This window comes from Natrix helvetica (assembly GCF_964273705.1).
Source record: "Natrix helvetica genome assembly, chromosome: 3".
Classification (NCBI taxonomy): domain Eukaryota; kingdom Metazoa; phylum Chordata; class Lepidosauria; order Squamata; family Natricidae; genus Natrix; species Natrix helvetica.
Window position 1 is genome coordinate 166,469,945 of NC_138549.1, and position 20,316 is coordinate 166,490,260.

The following is a 20,316-nucleotide window of genomic DNA, read 5'->3' on the forward strand; positions in this document are numbered from 1 at the left end:
GGCTCCGCCCATCACCACCACTGCTTCAGCCCACCTGTGCCACCCCACCTTGCTGTGAGTGTCATCAAGTTGGCCATGCCCATTCAATCACATGAACACACACCCCAGCCACGCCTACCCAGCTGGTCATTAGGGAAAACCGGTTGTTAAATTACTTGAATCACATCGCTGAGTTGACCCCTTCTAATAGTTGGAGGAAGAAATTTTAGGATAGCCCAGAATGGTAGACCAGTCTGGGAGCTAGTATTATCAAGACATTTTTTGTAGTCTTGTGGCCAGCATGGCTGTACACCAAAGGCACACAGAATGCTGTTATCCTCTCACCAAAGTGGTACCTATTGATCTACTTGCATTTGCATGGTTTCAAACTGCTAGGTGGGCAGGAGTTGGAGCCAGGAATGGGAGCTCACCCCTTTGTGTGGTGCTTGGGTCTCAAACCCAGGCTGTCAGCTTTCCAGCTGACAAGCTGAACATCTTTAACGCCGGAACCATCATGCACCCTACAATGGAAGAAAGGAACAGTAAATCCTCTCTACTATTTATTACCCCCTTTACTATGACATATTCTGGAGAAAGAGAAGTTCACTGAGGTTAGGCTCCAGCCTGAACCCAAAAGCTTGGAAGAATCAACCTCTGGTCCCAGTGACTGACTCAGATTGGTTCCTGCAACATTATCCTTGCCTCCATTAATGAGTAACTCCCTTCCATATTGTCGCCAAGAAAACCACATGGATCTGTGTCCATGTATACACAAGAGATTCAGGTTGTCTGTCTGTCTGTCTGTCTATCTACCTACCTACCTACCTACCTACCTATCTACCGATCTACCTATTCCAGTAGAAATAGGTGGATAGATCTGTAAAAAAATAAGCAATTCATTTTTTTCCCCAAAATAATTAATGTTCACATCTATGCAGTTACACATGTCGAGATAATCCCTGAATTGAGACAAATTACCCATTGATCAGTTGACCAGTTTGGCAACCTTTCTATGTAACTCCAATCAAATGTCTCCAAGTAGCTGACAACTATAACTCCAAGTTATTTGGGGGTGGCTCTCTCTTGGCGTCGAATACAACAGCTTCTTGGCTGCCTAAATCTCTATACAAAGAAATGATCCTGCCGGTCACATCAACACCTATTATTAATATTTGATCTTCAAGCGAAGTGGTTTTAATGGACCACATGCTCAACTTCCACCGCATCCACGGGTTCTCCATGGCCATTACGTGGCCCATCTACCGTAGAGCACAACCTGTTATTTGGCTTGGGCCCATTTGTTATGAGCCATTTCATTTGTAACATCTGTCCACATTACACATATCCTGCTGTGATATTCTTCTTCCATAAAACCTCTCGCCGTTTTCCTCTTCCATTAACGTACGTGGAGCCAGGAGGAAAAAAATCCATTAGCCAACAGTCCTGTAATATGCATTATGCAATAATGAGGATGAAATGTCCAAAGTGGAAATGAGATGCCAACGTGCTGAACTTCGAGATGTGTGCAATGAGATGTAACGTTGCCAGATGTTGCTGACAAAAATGTCCACAATTCAATTAAATGGTCTCCAACCTTTGCAGCGTTGAGTTGTAGTCAGGAAGCAAACCGCAGGCTTTCCTACATTCATGCTGGACTCCTGGTAACAGCAGTCTAGGGTCCATCTTTGCTATCATAAAGCAGTTTTGTTGGCGGAATAAAGCAAACAGTTTCTCCTCCTGGCTGGCAAACTCCAAAGTTAGGCCATCTACCAACTCAAAGGAACCACCTGTTCGATAAATTTCAGCAGCATCGTAACAAAGAAGACTGCCAAGGACAGTATCTCTGGCACTTGCAGGATGCATATTCAAAATTGTATGGGCATGAATGGAATCTCATGTCTCCAGAGTCAAGAGCCCAACTGGCCCCAGAAAATTCCCAATCATCCATAATTAAGAAGTCATCTTCAACATTCCCCCTTTTACTTTCCCAGAGCAAAACCTTGGAAAATGAGTCTTCTGTTCGGCAGTTCAAATCCCTAGCGCCTCGTAACGGAGTGAGCTACCATTACTTGTCCCAGCTTCTGCCAACCTAGCATTTCAAAAGCATGTAAAAATGCAAGTAGAAAAATAAAAGCCACCTTTGGTGGGAAGGTAACTGAGTTCTGTGCACCTTTGGCATTTAGTCATGCCAGCCACATGACCATGGAGATATCTTCGGACAGCGCTGGCTCTTCAGCTTTGAAATGGAGATGAGCACTGCCCCCTAGAGTCAGGAATGACCAGCACATATGTGGGAGGGGAACTTTCACCTTTAATGTTTTTTTAAGACCTCAGGAACTCTTACTCTTTTGTATGCCTGTGTTGATCTTCAGTTTTCATTAGATCATATCATCTGAATGTCTAGTTTATCTAATCAGGTCAAGTCAATGTTTATTATAAAGACCAGAGCAAGTTAAAAACACTCAAGGAATATCCAGTTAAAAATTCCAGAACAAAGTAATAAATAACAAATAAAATTACAATTTTGTTATAGTTGTATTTAGCATCCAATCTGTCAGTTGCACACGAACGAAACACAGTATGGCCTAACTATACTATAATATCAATCTTTAAACTATGAGGCCCAAAGTCATCAGATACTAAAAGACAAGAGAGTGATAATGCAAAAGCATTTGCTGCATTAACTGTGTAAAATAGTTGTGACCGATTAATCATCTGTTTCCAAGAATCCCCATTGTTGCTGAATGTCTACTTATTTATACCATGAACCTGTCATGGCCAGAAATATTTACTTCATTTTGCATCAGTTTTCCAGAGTTTCAGTAGATAACATTCTTTTAGAGCAGTGATGTCCAAACTTGGGAACTTTAAGACTTGTGGACTTCAACTCCCAGAATTCCCCAGCCAGCTGGGGAATTCTGGGAGTTGAAGTCCACAAGTCTTAAAGTTCCCAAGTTTGGACACCCCTGTTTTAGAGTTACGAAGTCTTTAAAGATTGCCTTTTCAACATAACTTTCTTGGCCGTTTCAGTTTATCACTGAGTGAATTTGTCACCTTCTGCTGAAAGTATGATTTTTCCCCCCTTTTAACTTATTACTGTGACTCCTTGCAAACATTGTTGAAAGTATTTAATTCTCTAATTTTATACAACTGGGAATAAATTTGCCCATTTGCAATGCAAATGCAAGTAAAACTTACATAAAATTAAATTAGAAAGATTGAATGGCATTCACACATTCATTCTAAAATAACGGTTGGTAAAATAGAAACACAACAGAAGACCCAAGAAGTTATATCGCCACGATGGCAAACCTATGGCACGTGTGCCAGAGGTGGCATGCAGTGTGCTCTCTGTGGGCATGTGCGCCGTTGCCAGCTGCTCTTCTGGTTTCCGGTGCGATTTCTGCTTTTTGGCCAGCTGGCCTTCGCGGGCACAAGATCACCAGAAAATGGCCTGAAAATGGCCCCAAAACCAGCTGTTTTGGGGGCATTTATAGACTGTTTTTCAGGCTGTTTTCAGGGCATTTTGGGGGGCATTTTCAGGATGTTTTTGTCCTGAAAAATGGCCCAAAAACGGCATGTGCACACCGGTCAGCTGATTTTCAAGTTTTCGGTATCCTGGTGTGCACGAAGACCAGGTGGCCAGCGCAAATGCGTGTGCTGGAAACCCAAAGTCCAGCTGGCCAGTGCACGTATGTGTGCCAGCCAGCTGGTCTTCAAGTTTCTGATGCATGCGCGCATATGTACATACATGTACATGCAATCCAGTTGTGGCACTCAATGGTGAAAAGGTTTTCCACCACTATTATATCGTATACATTTGAAAATATCAAACCTTCCTTGATTATGACTTGAACAAAACCTAAGGCCCTCCCATCACGAAATCCCAAGACATTCTGCCAAAGAACATTAGTGTCCAAAAAGGAGCCTCTCCTTCCCATATTTTTATGATTAAAAATGCTAACTTTTTCCAATGTTCTACGGACATATTGGGAGACGGAGTGCAAATATGCTAGTTGTTATTTTCACATTGGGTGTGGAAAATGGCTGCAACTTCAATGTTGTGCAAATGAAAACGGGGCTATTTGCAGCATTCAGTTTAATTTAAAACCATCCCTTTAAATTGTTCAGTTGCCCAATTGGGATATCGGCACAAATTATCTCTGCATTTACGTACACGCCCTTTTCTAATGAGGCAATTAGCCTTAACTAATGAGCCCATTTACCAGCAGCAGGGCTGTCTGTTACTTGTTCTATCTCTCCAGCGCTTTGCAGCCATATATGGATATGGTGGCTTTATCCAAAGCTTGTGGAGCAAAGCACGAAAGTGATCTTTGCAGTTTATAGACCTCAACCATAAAAAGGAAAGTGTGGATTGACTTTGCAGTGCACTTTAGTTTTAAGTGTCTATGTCCCTTCAATGCTTATCATACTTATCATTATTACTACCTCCATAAAAAGGCGAGCAGCCTTGTCTATATTGTATATTGCCTGCATTATATTCCAAAGCACCTAAAGGCAAGACGGGAATCAAAGGGATTGAAACTAACCAAGGAGAGAAGCAACCTAAAACTAAGGAGACATTTCCTAATGGAGAGAGCAATCAACCAGCAGAATACTTGCTGTCAGAAGTTATGGGTGCTCCATCACTGGAGGCTTTCAAAAAGAGACTGAATAGCCATCTACCCAGAATAGTATAGGGATATTATAGGAGAGCCGCTGTGGTGCAGTGGTTAGAATGCAGTACTGCAGGCTACTTCTGCTGACTGCCGGCTGCCTGCAATTTGGCGGTTCAAATCTCACCAGGTTCAAGATTGACTTCCGTCCTTCCGAGGTGGGTAACATGAGGACCCAGATTGTTGGGGGCAACATGCCAACTCTGTAAATTGCTTAGGGGGGCAATAAAGCACTGTGAAGCGGTATATAAGTCTAAGTGCTATTGTTATTGGTATTGAGCAGGGGATTGGACCTCCAAGATCCCTTCCAACTCTATTATTCTATGTTCTATATAAACATGTTATTTAACATAACAAGACTACCAGGTGTGGATGGCAAATGTCCAGACAATTATGTTTTTCTGCCATCTGGTGGATTTTATCTTCCTAGGTTTAAAAATGTACAGGGATAGTAGTCTGCTGTGAAATAAAGAGATACCTACTGCATCGCCGAAGAGGTTTTTTGATAAAATATTAAAATGCAGAAATATCACAGGGACAATAAAGCCACACATGTTAAGGTAGTCAGTTGTCCCCAGTTGTACCATTCAGCCTTGAAACCCAGATTATCAGAAAGGCTGAACGAAAAGAGAAATTGCTATCTTTGAATTTTGGTGATGAAGAGAATTGTGGCAAATACGTTGATTAAAAAAAAACTCACACACAATTCAATACTACACAAAGCAAAACCAGACACTCATTTAAATAAATGAATGAAATAATGAAACTCTAACATAAATGTTGGGGATAGATAAAGCAAAGAGTTGTTGGAGGATGCCTGACACTTGGAAAAATTAAAGGCAGTCTCAGAAGTGGCCAACAGTAGTCAATATGATTAGATGCTATCAGTGATGAGGCAAGCAGGAGTTTATAAACTTTCAGAGGAATTACTGACATCCAATTCCATCAAAATGTCTGTCAGGACCCAGAGAGGCAGAAAGTATTGAATGACTGAACAAATGCTCATCCAGGTTTTTGCAACCAGAGGTGGTATTCAACCAGTTCGGACCGGTTCGCTTGAACCGGTAGTGGAAATCGCGAGTGGGCCTGCCCACCCGCCCCAGCTCTATGACATCCTATTTAGGCACATTTTTGAGGCTAGGCGCATGCACAGAAAGTTCATGCACGGAAGGCCAGGCGCATGCACGGAAAGGGTCCATGTGTGGAAGGGGCATGTGCACCCGCGAACCAGTGGTAACAAAATGTGAAACCCTCCACTGTTTGCAACCCATACTGCAGTTGTCTGAACTGCCTGAAAGCACTTAAGACCACTAATGACCAACATTACACCATTATTAAAGTAGTGGTCAGTTTCAAAGGAGCCTATCAAAACCAAGAAATTTACGAACCAAATTACCAAGGAAATATTCTAACTACAGAGTCATGTTCTCTGTTGTGATAGGTATTTTATGATAATTGCTACATGTTTGTGCATTGTGGGTTTTTTTCTATGTTATGCATCACAAAATGGAAAATGTTCTACTTAGATGTTACTACAGTACTTTACTCATAGTACGCTGGAGTTGGTGGATCTGCATATTTAGTCATGCAATTAGGTATGATGTACACAAAATATGTAAGGGACGTGGTGGCTCAGTGGCTAAGATGCTGAGCTTATTGATCAGAAAGGTCAGCAATTCGGCTGTTCGAAACCCTAGTGAGCTCCCGTTACTTGCCCCAGCTTCTGCCAACCTAGCAGTTCGAAAGCATGTAAAAATGCAAGTAGAAAAATAGGGACCACCTTTGGTGGGAAGGTAACAGCGTTCCGTGCACCTTTGGTGTTTAGTCATGCCGGCCACATGACCATGGAGACATCTTCGGACAGCGCTGGCTCTTCGGCTTTGAAACAGAGATGAGCATCGCCCCCTAGAGTCAGGAATCACTAGCACATATGTGCGAAGGGAACCTTTATCTTTACCTTTACACAAATATGTAACCCACAGAAAAGAATGAAGTTAGACTCAAGAATTATAGACCTGTTAGGGGCAATGTATAAGCTAGGCATTTCAGCGATAGCTAATGTTCTCTAGATATATTTAACTTCAACCTCCAGGACACCCAGCATGCATTGTCAAAATTCATAAAACTGATGGAGAGTTTTATTTCTTTTACAAAGTACAGTACTTACCTCTCCTTATAAATCTCATTTTATGACATATAAACAATGCTCACGGTTTTCTTGGTTTTCTCTACGTCCAGTCAAACACACTATGTATTCCTTCATGTATTGATTTGAACATGTCAACAATTAGAATAGGGAAGAAAAGTTAATACTAACATGCTTACAATCTATTTTCTTCTTTTGGTTTTCTGGTTGGTTGGTTGGTTGGTTATAGGACATTGTTAGCGTTGATTCCCACCAGCCACATATGTAGATTTTGTCCATGATGATTTGGTTTCTGAGACTCTTGGAATTCCATTTACTTTGCTGTTAAGAAAAATGTAGAAGTTCATTGAAAGAAGAAGTGGAAGTTAAAATAAAAGTCCTACTTTAAATGTATCAGGCTGGGACCTTCCTTTATGAAAACGTATTAGGCAGGTATGGATTAAATGATCACCATAAAGTTCCCAACACTGAACAGATATTCTCAAGTGCTTTTGGACCCATTTTGTACCAGAAAATCTATATCAACTTTAAAATATGAGAAGGCTGTGAGAAACTCACAGATCAGCAAGAAAACAGTTTGGCTTTTTAAAAATTTGTTCCCCAATTGCTGGCATTGGAATATACTGCTCTGAACATGTATATTTTTCTTCACTAATAGCCATCGGTAGGCTTCTATAACTCTCTTTTTGAACAAGATTAAGGAGGTGTAGTGGAAACAAACAAAACTCATGCATTTTTATTCATTATTTTTTTGCTTCCTATTGGCTTGGCAGAAGTAGAAAGAATAAATAAACAGACGAGCATTTTTCTTAATTTGTACAGAACATTCCTTCGGTTGGATATCATGATTCAGAACTGGTTCAGAGTCAGAAAAACATTTTAATGAATTCATTTCCATCTTGTTAAAACATCACTGTTGGTTTATTTATTTGATATATTTGATTTTGTTTTTATCCCACCTTTATTACTTTGTAAGTAACTTGAAGCAACAATTATATGTAACTAGCCGATAACCTGGAGTTGCCCATGTATTTATTTATAGGGGGAAAATATCCTGACCAAACGTAATTTCTAATGTTGGATTTTCCCCCTTACCAGAGGGAGCCCCCTTGTGGAGTACTGTCAAGCCATTACCGTGGCAATTCCACTGTGTTGTACAGTAGAATCCATTTTATGGCAGTACAGTAGAAGCCATTTAAAGACACAACAGGCTGCATCTTAACAGAACACACACCCTGAGGGGTGTTAGGGGTGTCTAACCCCCACAGTATTTTTCTCCAGAGAGTAAGTCCTCTGTGTATTAAGTTTGGTTGAAATTGCACACACACACACAGACACACACACACACTTTTATACATATAGAACTCAGGGGGGTTCCGGCAGTCACTACTGCCGGTTTGCTCATGGGCGTGCCGTGCGTGCATGCACAGAGCAATAAAAAATTTTCTGCACATGCGTAGAAGCAAAAAACAAGATGGTGCTGCCTATGGCGCTTCTGGGAGAACTGGTTCGGGGGCATGGCAGGCCTGGGTCACTGCTGGTTCTGGCCACCCAGGCCACCTAACTACCACCGGTTCAGCCAAACCGGTCCAAACCGGTAGGAACCCACCACTGATATAGATACTTCTTCCTCTCCCTAGTTGCCCCACAACAAGCCATGAGGAGAGTTGGGCTGACAGAGAGTGACTGGTCTAAAATCACCCAACCAACTTTCATGCCTAAGGTGGGATAGAACCCACAGTCCCCTGGTGATTGGCCCGAAATCACCCAGTCAGCTTTCATGTCTAAGGCTGGTTTTTGAACTCACAATCTCCTGGTGATTGGCTCAATGTTATCCAGTCAGTTTCATGCCTGAGGTAGGCCTAGAACTCACAGTCTCCTGGTTTTTAGGCCAGTGCCTTAACCAGTACAGCAAGCTGTTCTGCAATTGAATCACCTCCATTAAATTCTGATCACATTAGAATTTTAACATTTCTCTCCCACACCAGGATGCTGAGCTAAATGGCAACCAGGAAAAAAAAAAGGGATTTTGGCCTTAAAAAAAGAAATATATCATTGAACTGGAGAGTTATTAAAAGCCACTGACAGAAAAGCCCCATTACTAAAACACGGATGGAATCCCATTTTGGTTAAAGTCTCAATTTTTCTTCTTAAGAAGATTGGGTCTGGAACCTACTGGCGTGCTGAGTTACTGTATTCTAGAAGGCAAACTCTGAAAATTTGGTGCCATTCACCAGCCCTTGAAATCAAGTCGTTTGATGAAAGTGCTTTTTCACATTTCAAGCTTCCAAATTCACCTAAAAATGCAGCTTCCCCATAAAACATTTATACAGCCTTGCCTTCCAACTTGAGTTTCCCAAATCAACCTCTAGCAAAGAGAAGATCTAACGTTAAAGATTTTTTTAAAACAAAAAAAAACAATTTGTATATTGTTATTATTTATTATTCATATTGACGTGTGTGTTGCACTTTCAAAGGATGTTGGCAGATTCGGGCTCTAGAAATACAAGCTGAAATACAAGAGATGAGCCAATAAAGAAACACGGAAGGAAGCCGCTCATTTTATAACCAAAACTGGGTGACGCCCGTTCCAAAATTAAAACATAAAAACCATATTAAAACTATTTAAAAAACACGTTTAAAACGAAAACGTGGCAATATGCAGTCTCCTCATCTTATCCCACTGCTTCAGAGGTGCAGTGGCTGAGTGGCTTAATGACACTGGAGATCATCTTTGCTCCAGCGGTTTGAGTTCTAGCACCGTGGGTGGAGTGAGTTCCCATCATTCACTTCAGCTTCTGTCCACCTAGCGGTTTGAAAGCATGTTCTATGTTAGTAGATAAATAGGTACCTGTCAAGCCAGCCTCCCTCAGTAACCAAGAAAGAAACCACTTAACTCCATTTTTCAGAATTAAGAGTACTTTTATTGGTTATGAAAAGATAGCAGCTAAGCAAAGCAAGATCTGAGGCAAAAGCGAGCGAAATCATACATATCAATATGTGACCAACCCCCACTCCCTGGTAACCCTCATCCCAGTGTCCAATCTGCAAATCCCTTAGGTGTCATGTGAGTATCATCAGGTAGGTATGCAGACAGTTGGCCTTGACCGACACCAACCGCTAATCTTCGGCATGCGCAGTAGACGGTTTGACCAATACTCCCACTTTACAATCTCTCCTGTACAAAAGCTTCCCCTCCCAAATACCAGCCCCCCCTCCCCGTTTCAATGGCAGCCGAAAGCAAATGCGAAACAGAGGCTGACAGTACCACTTCAGTGGGGAGACGAGCTGGCACTTCGTACAGGTGGTTAGAATCCTGCTGGTGTTGGACCTTCCCAGTTGCAATGCTCTGCAATGCGAGGTGACTTCGATGGAGAGAGAGGACCCCAGATGATGTTGCAGGAAAGCCACTCATTTTTTCTTTCTGGTGTGAAGCTAACCTGCTCCCTGTAATGCACCTCAGAAAGGTGTGCAAAAATGAACCAAACAGGGTTATGAGCCAACAATGTGCAGCCGCAGCCAAAAAAAAGCCATTGCAATCCTAAATTGCATTAACAGAGCCAAACTGCTGGCAGCTGGTGATGAGCAGAAGTAGCCTGCAGTATTGCACTCTAACCACTGCACCACTAGATAAATCTGTGCAAAGTCCCACCCTGGCCAACCCAGAGGTGGGTTGCTCCCGGTTTGGCCTGGATCGGGCGAACCAGTAATGGCGGCTGCAGGAGGCTCTGCCCACCCACCCGGGCGCATGCGCGGAAGCATTGCAAGTGCACGCAAGCACGAGCGAACCGGTAGTGCCCAGATTTGCAACCCAGCTCTGGACCAAAAGTGTGCACCAGTGACATCCCATCCACCCCAAAACTCACAGCCACATTCTGTCTTGCCACAGTTGAATCGAAGCTGGTTCCTCCCTATCCAGACCTTTAAAGGCCCCAGGTACTCAATCAGCAGTGCCACAGCATCACTTGTCCAGCTAGAGGTGGTGATATATAACTGGATGTCATCAATATATTAATTATACTGGTCCTCATGCTGATGGATGACCTCTCCTAGCAGTTTCATATTGATGTTAAAGAGGAATGGCCAAAGCCTTGAACCCTGGGGCATCCTGCATTGCAGGAACGTAGGGTTTGACCTTTTCCTCCTATCGACTCCAACTGGAACCAGGCACTGAGGAAGGAAAACCACTGTGTCTCTGTGCCTCCCATTCCCAACCCCTGAAACTGATCCAGAAGGATACCATAGTTGATGGAATGGAAAGCTCCAGGAGAGCTAAAATCGTTGCATTACCTCCATCCAGGGGTGAAATCCAGCAGGTTCTGACAGGTTCTGGTAGTGGAAATTTTGAGTAGTTTGGAGAACCAGCCAATGCCACCTCTGGCTGGCCCCAGAATGGGGTGGGAATGGAAATTTTGCAGTATCCTTCCACTGCCATGCCCACCAAACCATGCCCACAGCACCAGTAGTAAAAAAATATTGAATTTCACCATGGCCTCCATCCCAAACCCTCCAAAAGCCTTCAACAAGTACATTAGATGTTATGCATTCCTTTGTCTTGAGTGAGGAAGAGGGCAGGGAAGTGAGTTTGATGGGTGGAAGAGAGGAGGGCAGGAGATAGACAGAAAATGGATAGGTGTGCAATATTCCCCTTTACTTTAGGGACTGAGTACACTTTGACAATGATTTAGAAGTGATTTGGACTCCATGTGAGCACGGTAACTTTCTGCCATTCATTAAAAGCCCAGCTTTTACTAGGGTAATGCATAAGCCTAAAGGAAGGTGCCCTTTAAAGAATTGTGATAAGCAGTCAACCAACTCTGCCACTTGGGGATCAGAATTGATCTGACGTTTGAGGTCTTGCAGTGAACTTAGATGGCAAATGCTCTAGGCAGGAGCAACATAATGGAAGATGCAACCTTATGCTCTGGCCTTGGGCACGTCAGTTGCCTCCAAGGGCAATGCAAACATATTGTTCTATCACTTTATTGAAACAGTCCACAGGAAAGCCAGTTGCTTATTGAGTATCTTATGTTCCATTTGCACTCCTATTCAGAAGAAAGCTCCTTCCGATCCTTCAATTAATATAATTCCAGATGAAATGTTGCAATGACCCAGGATGGTCTTTGAGGGACACAAGTGGTATATACGTCTAAATGCTATTGCTATCATCCAGGGCTACATTTTTCTGAGATGAAATATAATCAGATGAACTCTTCCAAATGCAAGCAATCAACCAGTATAGAGCTAGAAGGAACCTTGAAGGTCTTCTACTCCAGCCCCCCTGCTCAAGCATTTCAGATAAGTGACTGTCCACTTATCTTCTTAAAAACCTCCAGTGATGATGTTCCCACAACTTCTGAAGGCAACTTCTGTTCCATTGGTTAATTGTCCTCACTGTTAAGAAGTTTCTCCTTAATTCCAGGTTGCTTCTCTCCTTGATTAATTTCCATCCGTTGCTTCTTTTTCTGCCCTCTGGTGCTTTGGAAAATCAGTTGACCCCCTTCCTCTTCGTGGCAGCCCCTCAAATACTGGAATATACTATCATGTCACTTCTGGTCCTTCTTTTCTCTAGACCGGCCAAACCCAAATCCTGCAACTGTTTTCGTCTCCAGGCCTGTAATCATTTTAGTTGCTCTTCTTTGCACTTTTTCCAAAGTCTCAACATCTTTTTTGTAATGTGGTGACCAAAACTGGATGCAGTATTCCAGGTGTGGCCTTACTAAGGCTTTATAAAGTGGTACTAATACTTCAGGTGATTTTGAGTCCATGTCTTTGTTTATATTATATAACCAAAGATTGGCTTAGCTTTTGGGGCGGCTGCTGCACTCTGCTGACTCGTGTTTAAATGATCGTCCACTCCTTCATATTCTCCATCTCTGGAAGTCTCTAAGAAGAGGCTAGACAGCTACCTTGCATGGGTTATTTCCATGTACGTTGCAGAAGGCTGAACTAGATCAGGGGTGTCAAACTCAATTTCGTTGAGGGCCGCATCAGGGTTGTGTTTGACCTTGGGAGGGTGGAGGGGGCGTGGCCAGGGGGTGTGGCCAGCTCAACATCACTTATGTTGGGGACACCTGTAGTGGCCTGAGCACTCTGCCAGCAAAAATGGTCTCCTGAGCTCCGTTTTCAGCTGCGACGGCTTCCTGCAACCCTCTGCCAGGGAAATGGACCTCAGGAGGACCGCCCACGGCCCAAGCAAGCTCAGTTTTTGGCTGCGAAGGTGTGCTGCAACCCTCTGCCAACAAAACTGAACTTGGGAAGGCCGCCCGCAGGCCGGTCCTTTGCTGTTTCCAGGACAGCCACTCCAGGCTACATCTAACACCACACAGGTTGGATCTGGCCCCCGGGCCTTGAGCTTGACACCCCTGAAAAAGATAATCCATATAGCTGGAGCCGCTTCCAAGTCTAGAACTCTATGTTGAAATCGCAAAAGAGTCCATGATGAATTGCAACTGTATTTATCTGGTGAAAGCTGAGCTTTTCTGTCGAGAGGGGACAAGGTAAACCCAGAGCATTGAAGATTAAATAGTGGGGGAAATGTTGGATCTGAGCTTCTTAATCAGGGAGTAACAGTGAGCTGTAGGGCTGGTAGAATTAACGCCCCTTGTACAATACATAAAACTTTATTTACTGTCTCTTGCTTAAGATACAGCTTTTGAAAGTGGGAACTATGGACACGATGAAGGAAGGCAAAATTGGAGGATAAAGCTTTTCACCGTGCCTTCTCAACAGTGTCTGTAAGATATTTCAAAAACTCTAAATATATTGGGATACCTCTATACACATGCACACCAGCGCAAAGATACTTCTAACAGAACCTTCTTCTCTATTTTCAGTATTCTGGTGAAGTTCCAGAAAACCGGATAGAAGTTGTTGTCGCTAATTTGACTGTGATGGACCGAGATCAACCCCACTCACCCAATTGGAATGCTGTTTACCGAATAATCAGTGGAGACCCTTCTGGTCATTTTACCGTTCGGACTGATCCTGTTACCAATGAAGGCTTGGTAACCGTTGTGAGGGTATGTATGCCTCTCGTTATCTGGGGACTTTTTCCACAGGCAAATACTAGAGAGATTTGAGTTTGGAGAAAGGTTGGTTCAGACTTACTGTATGTAGGGATCTGATTCATGAAGGTAATGCATTCAATAAATACAGCAACCACCATGTTGTAGAGCCAAGTGGATGGATGGGTAGATGGGTGGATGGATGGATGGATGGAATCGGAGAGAGGGAGGGATGGTATGGCATGGGAATGGAAGGGATGGGATGGGATGGGAAGGGAAGGGGGTGGAGGGAGGGAGGGATGGGATGAATAGAGAGATGGGATGGGAAGGGATGGGATGGAAGCAGTGGTGGGATTTGAATAATTTAACAACCAGTTAATGCCCTAATGACTGCTGGCTGGGTGTGGCTGGGTGCTCATGTGACTAGGTGGGCGTGGCCAATTCAATGTCACTCACATCAAGGGGCACCCCTCCCTGTTCCTCCCCGCAGGGAGGGATGGGATGGTGGGAGGGATGAATTGATGAAGAGATGTTGTGGGATGGGATGGGATGGAATAGGTGGGTGGATGAATGGACAAGTGTGTCTTTGGAACTGCACAGATATGGGTTCAACAGGGCATAACATTATAGCTTTTTTATTAAAAGTAAAATTGATTTTTAGAAACGGGGAGAAATCAAATCAATACTACATGCAGCTCAAAATTCCATCCAGCTGACTTATAAGGTTTTGCCCATTCAGTACCATTTTAGCTTCACGTCCGACTGAAATCCTTCCTCTCTTGGGTGCCGTGAGTCTGAATGTGGTGGTGAGGGGGACATGCAACTCTGTTCAGACTTTGCCAGTCTTCCCGCAGTATAAGCTGAGCCATTACTGAAGAAATCTGTACATCACAAAGGGGAATCTTAAGGAAACGTGGCAGTTCTATTGGGATTAAACGAGGGCTTTGATCCATATCAGCAAGATTGCCTTGCCAGAACTTTTTTGTCAAGTGGGAATTATCCTCTAGATAAGGCATTAGGTGAGATAAAATTAACTGCAACTGATAGTAGAAAAGTGCAAGCTTTTGATGTGGACACTATGTCCCCGGATCATATTTTCACACTGACAGCACTTAGTATGTAGGAATAAAAGAAACATTGTATTGGATCAGCCAAAGATTAGATTACTCCTGTATTTTATTCTTCACAGTAGTCCAGATTTTTTTCTGGAATGACCAAACATATAGCCTTCACATTACAGATAATCCTTGAGTTACAGCCATGTGTCCTGCCCCCCCCCCCGCCCCCAAGTATGCACGTGTGGCCCATATGTGTGTGCCCCATCCCCCGTGCATGTGTGTGCATCTCCCCCATGTACCCCCCATGTATGCACAGCAGAGACCCGAAAACCAGCTGGCTGGCGGGAGTCGCACGCACCTGCATGGCACAAGCTGAGCTGGGCAACAGCTTGCATGCCTGCAGAAAGGGCTCTGCGTGCCACCTGTGGAACGCATGCCATATGCTCGTCATCACGGTAACCGGATCTCCTGTTGAGCTGGAGGTTGGACGTGAAGCCTTCAAGGTCCTTTCCAACTCTATTATTCTATGTTCTCAAAGAAGGGGGAACTAACTTTCCGCGTCCTGTGTGTACGTGGGGCAAGATTTATCTGAATGAGAAAACAAGCCATCCATTGCAGCCTGGTGGTTCTGCAAACAGCTTCAAACAGATTTTCTGGAGGCTTTTAAAAAGGGTTGCCCGTTGGGTCGTTTTTCTCCCTCCGGAGGCTTCAGGAGGCTTCGCTCCTCCTGAAACAGCCAAAATTCAAGGGTGAAAATCAGCTGGCCAGCGCGCACATGCGTGTTGGAGCTGACAGGGCAACGCCTCAAGTGCCCTCAGAAATGGCTCCGCATACCACTTGTGGCACGTGTGCCATAGGTTTGTCATCATGGGTATAGGGTCCCCTGCTTGAGCAGGGGGTTGTGTTAGAACACCCCCAAGGTCCCTTCCAACTCTGTTTTGTATCTTTTATGTAGCTTCTGTCCTAAGCTCTTCTGCCAGTGAAACAAGCGTGCCGAGAGGCATCTATGATGTACAGTTCCAATTTTATTTTCCACCACAACAAGAGCCATCCCCTCTGTGGCAGAAGACACTTATCTCCCTCACAAGCCTTGCATAAATCAGGCGAGGTGGAGAAGGGATCATTTTACAGGGTCTGAGCAAATTTCCCAAACGTGGAAGGAGAGGTGCTCTGTGGCTCCCCAAAACATGAATGTTGCAAGGAATATAGAAATGGATTTGAAAGAGAGATGCACTCTGTTATTGTTTGCCTTTCTCCAGACATAACAACCAGAGGATAACTTATTTCTTGTAGCTAAAAATGCCCATAGAACTAAAAAAAACAGAAACAAAAGACAATTCAAATCCCACCTTATCTATCTGCTTAAGTTATTACGGTGATCGTTTCCAAATTAGGAATCACTAGGAAAGGTTCTTCTAAGCTTTTGGAAATATAATCCAAACATAAAGTGGAAATACTACAAGATCTGTAGGTTGATAATGAATGATTAAGGATAGGGGCTGTGCTCATCTCCATTTCTTAGCCGAGGGTGGCAGTGTTGTCTGAAAACATTTCCATGTGCCCAGCATGACAATATGCTGAGGTATATGGAATGCTGTTACCTTCCCACCAAAGTGTAGTATCTACTCACATTTGCATGCTTTCAAACTACTAGGTGGGCAGAAGCTGAGGCATATAAGGGGAGCTCACCCCATTGTGTGGTACCCGTGTCTTAAACCCTAGGCTGTTAACTTTCCTTCGGCCCAGATCAGCGTCTTTAACTGTTAGCCATCCTGCCCCCTAATAAAACCAATCTTTAATTGCCCATATTAGAAGAATTAAAATAATGCACATTTATTAACATTAAAAATAGTGGAGTTCATCAGTTCGTTGAAACCCAATAGAACCTGGCTAACATAAACACAGTTAATTTCATCTAACAGACGCCATCAAATCCCTTGGCTGAGCAACAAATAACTCTAACTCGTAGCAATCATTTTTTGTCTACAAGAAAATGCAAACAAGAAAAACAATGTGTTAAGAAATATGAACGCTCTTCATTCCTCTTGCTAAAAAGGCTATTTATGTCTCCAAATCTAGAAAAAGTAGCTTGCTTTTCCTCCATAAAGAGAAGAGAAGGTTGGTGCCTTGTCCCACTGAAATTTAAGGGTTCTCCCTTCCCGGGTTATTGTGAGAAAAATATCCCAGATATTTTCGATAAAAACTATAACAAGGAGATTAGAAACAACAAAAAGGCTTTATTTACCGATAAGAGGCTTCTTACCAATAGGCTAACATGTGCATGGTAGGATTCTCTAGGAAAAGAGAATAGTTACAGGATAGGCAGGTACGCCTTAAATACACAACTGAAATCTCAACAGTATTATCAGAATACGTCACCAGGCAATCACAAAAAATACAAATGCGTGATCAATGACAATGCCATCACTAATCATGTGAATACACGGAAAAAAACATGTCTCAAAGTACATTTTAGGTACATTTAGGTAAATTCCAGTAATATGCATATGAAGCGCCCAAAATGTCCTCAAAACACCCCCCGAAGCCCCTTACTCTGTACTTTCTCAGAGTTTGAACAATAGCAAGATAACGACTACCTTCCTGCAAAACATCTGTGGTACAGAGGGAACTCGCCAAGGGGGCTTCCATAAGCCATTAAGCTATTTCTATCTATTTCTGGCTAGGTCACTTTGACTTCTGCACGGTAAACTCTGCTTTTCTTGTTCCAAGCTGTAAATTTCCAAGCAAGCTGTGCTGTGCATGTGATGTATTCAAAATGGAATCAGTTTTACCCACATATTTCGGGGTTTTACCCTCGTTCTCTCAGTTATGCATCCCAATACAAGTAGTCCTTGACCTACGACCACAATTGAGCCCAATATTTCTGATGCTCAACAAGGCTGTTGTTAAGTGAATTTCCCCCCCATTTAAAAACCTTTCTTGCTATGGTTGTTAAGTGAATCGCCCAGTAATGGTATTCTATTTTCTTCACTACCAGTTTGATACAATACAATACAATACAATACAATAGTAGAGTTGGAAGGGACCTTGGAGGTCTTCTAGTCCAACCCCCTGCCTAGGCAGGAAACTCTATACTGTTTCAGACAAATGGCTATCCAACATCTTCTTAAAGACTTCCAGTGTTGGGGCATTCACAACTTCTGGAGGTAATTTCTGTTCCACTGATTAATTGTTCTAACTGTCAGGAAATTTCTCCTCAGTTCTAAGTTGCTTCTTTCCTTGATTAGTTTCCACCCATTGCTTCTTGTTCTACCCTCAGGTGCCTTGGAGAATAGTTTGACTCCCTCTTCTTTGTGGCAGCCCTTCAAATATTGGAAGACTGCTATCATGTCTCCCCTAGTCCTTCTTTCTATTAAACTAGACATACTCAGTTCCTGCAACCATTCTTCATATGTTTTAGCCTCCAGTCCCCTAATCATCTTTGTTGCTCTTCTCTGCACTCTTTCTAGAGTCTCCACATCTTTTTTACATCGTGGCGACCAGAACTGAATGCAGTATTCCAAGTGTGGCCTTACCAAGGCATTATAAAGTGGTATTAACACTTCACGTGATCTTGATTCTATCCCTCTATTGATGCAACCTAGAACTGTGTTGGCTTTTTTGGCAGCTGCTGCACACTGCTGGCTCATATTTAAATGGTTGTCCACTAGGACTCCAAGATCCCTTTCACAGTTACTACTACTGAGCAAGGTATCACCTATACTGTACCTGTGCATTCCATTTTTGTTGCCTAAATGTAGAACCTTACTCTTTTCACCATTGAATTTCATTTTGTTAGATAGTGCCCAATGTTCAAGTTTGTCAAGATCCTTCTGTATCTTTAGCCTATCTTCTGGAGTGTTGGCTATTCCTGCCAGCTTGGTGTCATCTGCAAATTTGATGAGTTCCCCATTTATTCCCTCATCCAAATCATTGATGAAGATGTTGAAGAGTACTGGGCCCAAAACAGAGCCTTGGGGTACTCCACTGCATACTTCCCTCCATGTAGATGCAGTTCCATTGAGGACTACATGTTGAGTGTGGTTGGTCAGCCAGTTACAAATCCATCTGGTGGTGATGCTGTCTAACCCACATTCTTCTACTTTATGGTAGTGGGAGCCCGCACATGCGCAGATGATCCTTGATGATATCTGGGTGGGTGAGTGGAGCCTTGCACCACTGCCACTACCGCTTTGCCTTAACCAGTGCGAACCAGCAGCATACCACCTCTGGAATCACCGCAATGTTAAATTAGTCACATGGTTGTTAAGTTAAATCCAGCCTCCCCATTGACTTTGCTTGCCAAAAAGTCACCAAAAGTGATCCCGTGAGCCTGGAACTCTGCAACTGCCATAAATATGACTCAGTTGCCAAGTGTCCAAATTTTGATCGCGTGGCCATGGGGATACTGCAATGGTTGTTAAGTGTGAAAAACAGCCGTAAGTCACTTTTTTCAGTAACTTTGAACGGTCACGAAATGGATTACTGTAAGTCAAGAACTATCTGTACGTTTGAAATTGGAGAAGCCGGAAGGAAATAAATAATAAGTTACTCTTTTATTTAAAAATGTTAAATGTATTAAGCTATAGAGTTCTTCCTGATGCAAATTAACCACCAAATGTGCTCAGTAAAATAGTACGTGATGACTTGCTAAAACTAACTTCTTTTGAGAACAGAAACATCGTCTGAGACAAGCCATCATTTGGTGAGATAGGAACAGTCGTCGCTTAGGGCAAAGCCACAAGGAGACACAGATAAAATAACTGGGAATCTGCAGGAAGGGTGATGCTGACTCTTTGTAGTGTAAAATGACTTAAAGAATGACTTAGGAAAAGGGCAGGGCTTCTTATGCGTGGCATGCATTGCTGAGGGACTATAAATTGTATAGCTTGAAAACTGTTTTGTTTTGTTTTTGCTCTCCTTGTTCTCAATCCAACTTGGGAAGAGACTAGGAGGCCGCGCTTGCAACCGCTTTTTCATTTTTCTTAAATAAATCTTTGAATTGTTAACCAGACTTGTTTCTGTATGGTGAGGATTAAACTATTTGGGTTTTACATCTTACAAGCCTTTATCTTCTGGTATCTCAGAAAATAACGCCCTTTCTGAGGATACTAAAAAGTGAGTTCACTGCTTAGTCGCAGTGGTTCATTCCATATTAAGTTATAAAACTTTCGTCTTTGATTCAGTGCCCTCAATCTAATTATTTCAGCAAATTTTGTTTGGGTAGCTCTTTGCAAGGGCTGTACATATCCTTTTTTTAAAGCATTCTCCTAACATTTTACTTGCAGTAAGCTATTCTCGCTTAAAAGCCTTCCAGCTATGTTTCATTTGCTACCCTCAGTGCCAGAATTAACTATGCTATTCTGGATTCTTGAGAGATGATCTAATAAGTATCAGAGAGTACTAACTTAATTGTTACTCATCAGTTCGAATGTGACACTAGCAAGTTT

The 20,316-nt window shown here is 42.9% G+C and overlaps 1 protein-coding gene across 3 annotated transcripts in view; it reads left to right on the forward strand.

Annotated features, from left to right (window-relative positions):
* CDH4 (cadherin 4) overlaps window positions 1-20,316 on the forward strand; it is a 1,160,485-nt gene that overhangs the window by 1,095,215 nt on the left and 44,954 nt on the right. For all 3 annotated transcript variants that reach the window (XM_081948625.1, XM_081948626.1, XM_081948627.1), the window contains one exon: window positions 13,638-13,823. In XM_081948625.1, coding sequence (XP_081804751.1) covers window positions 13,638-13,823 — 186 coding nt within the window. The remainder of the gene's footprint in view (window positions 1-13,637; window positions 13,824-20,316) is intronic.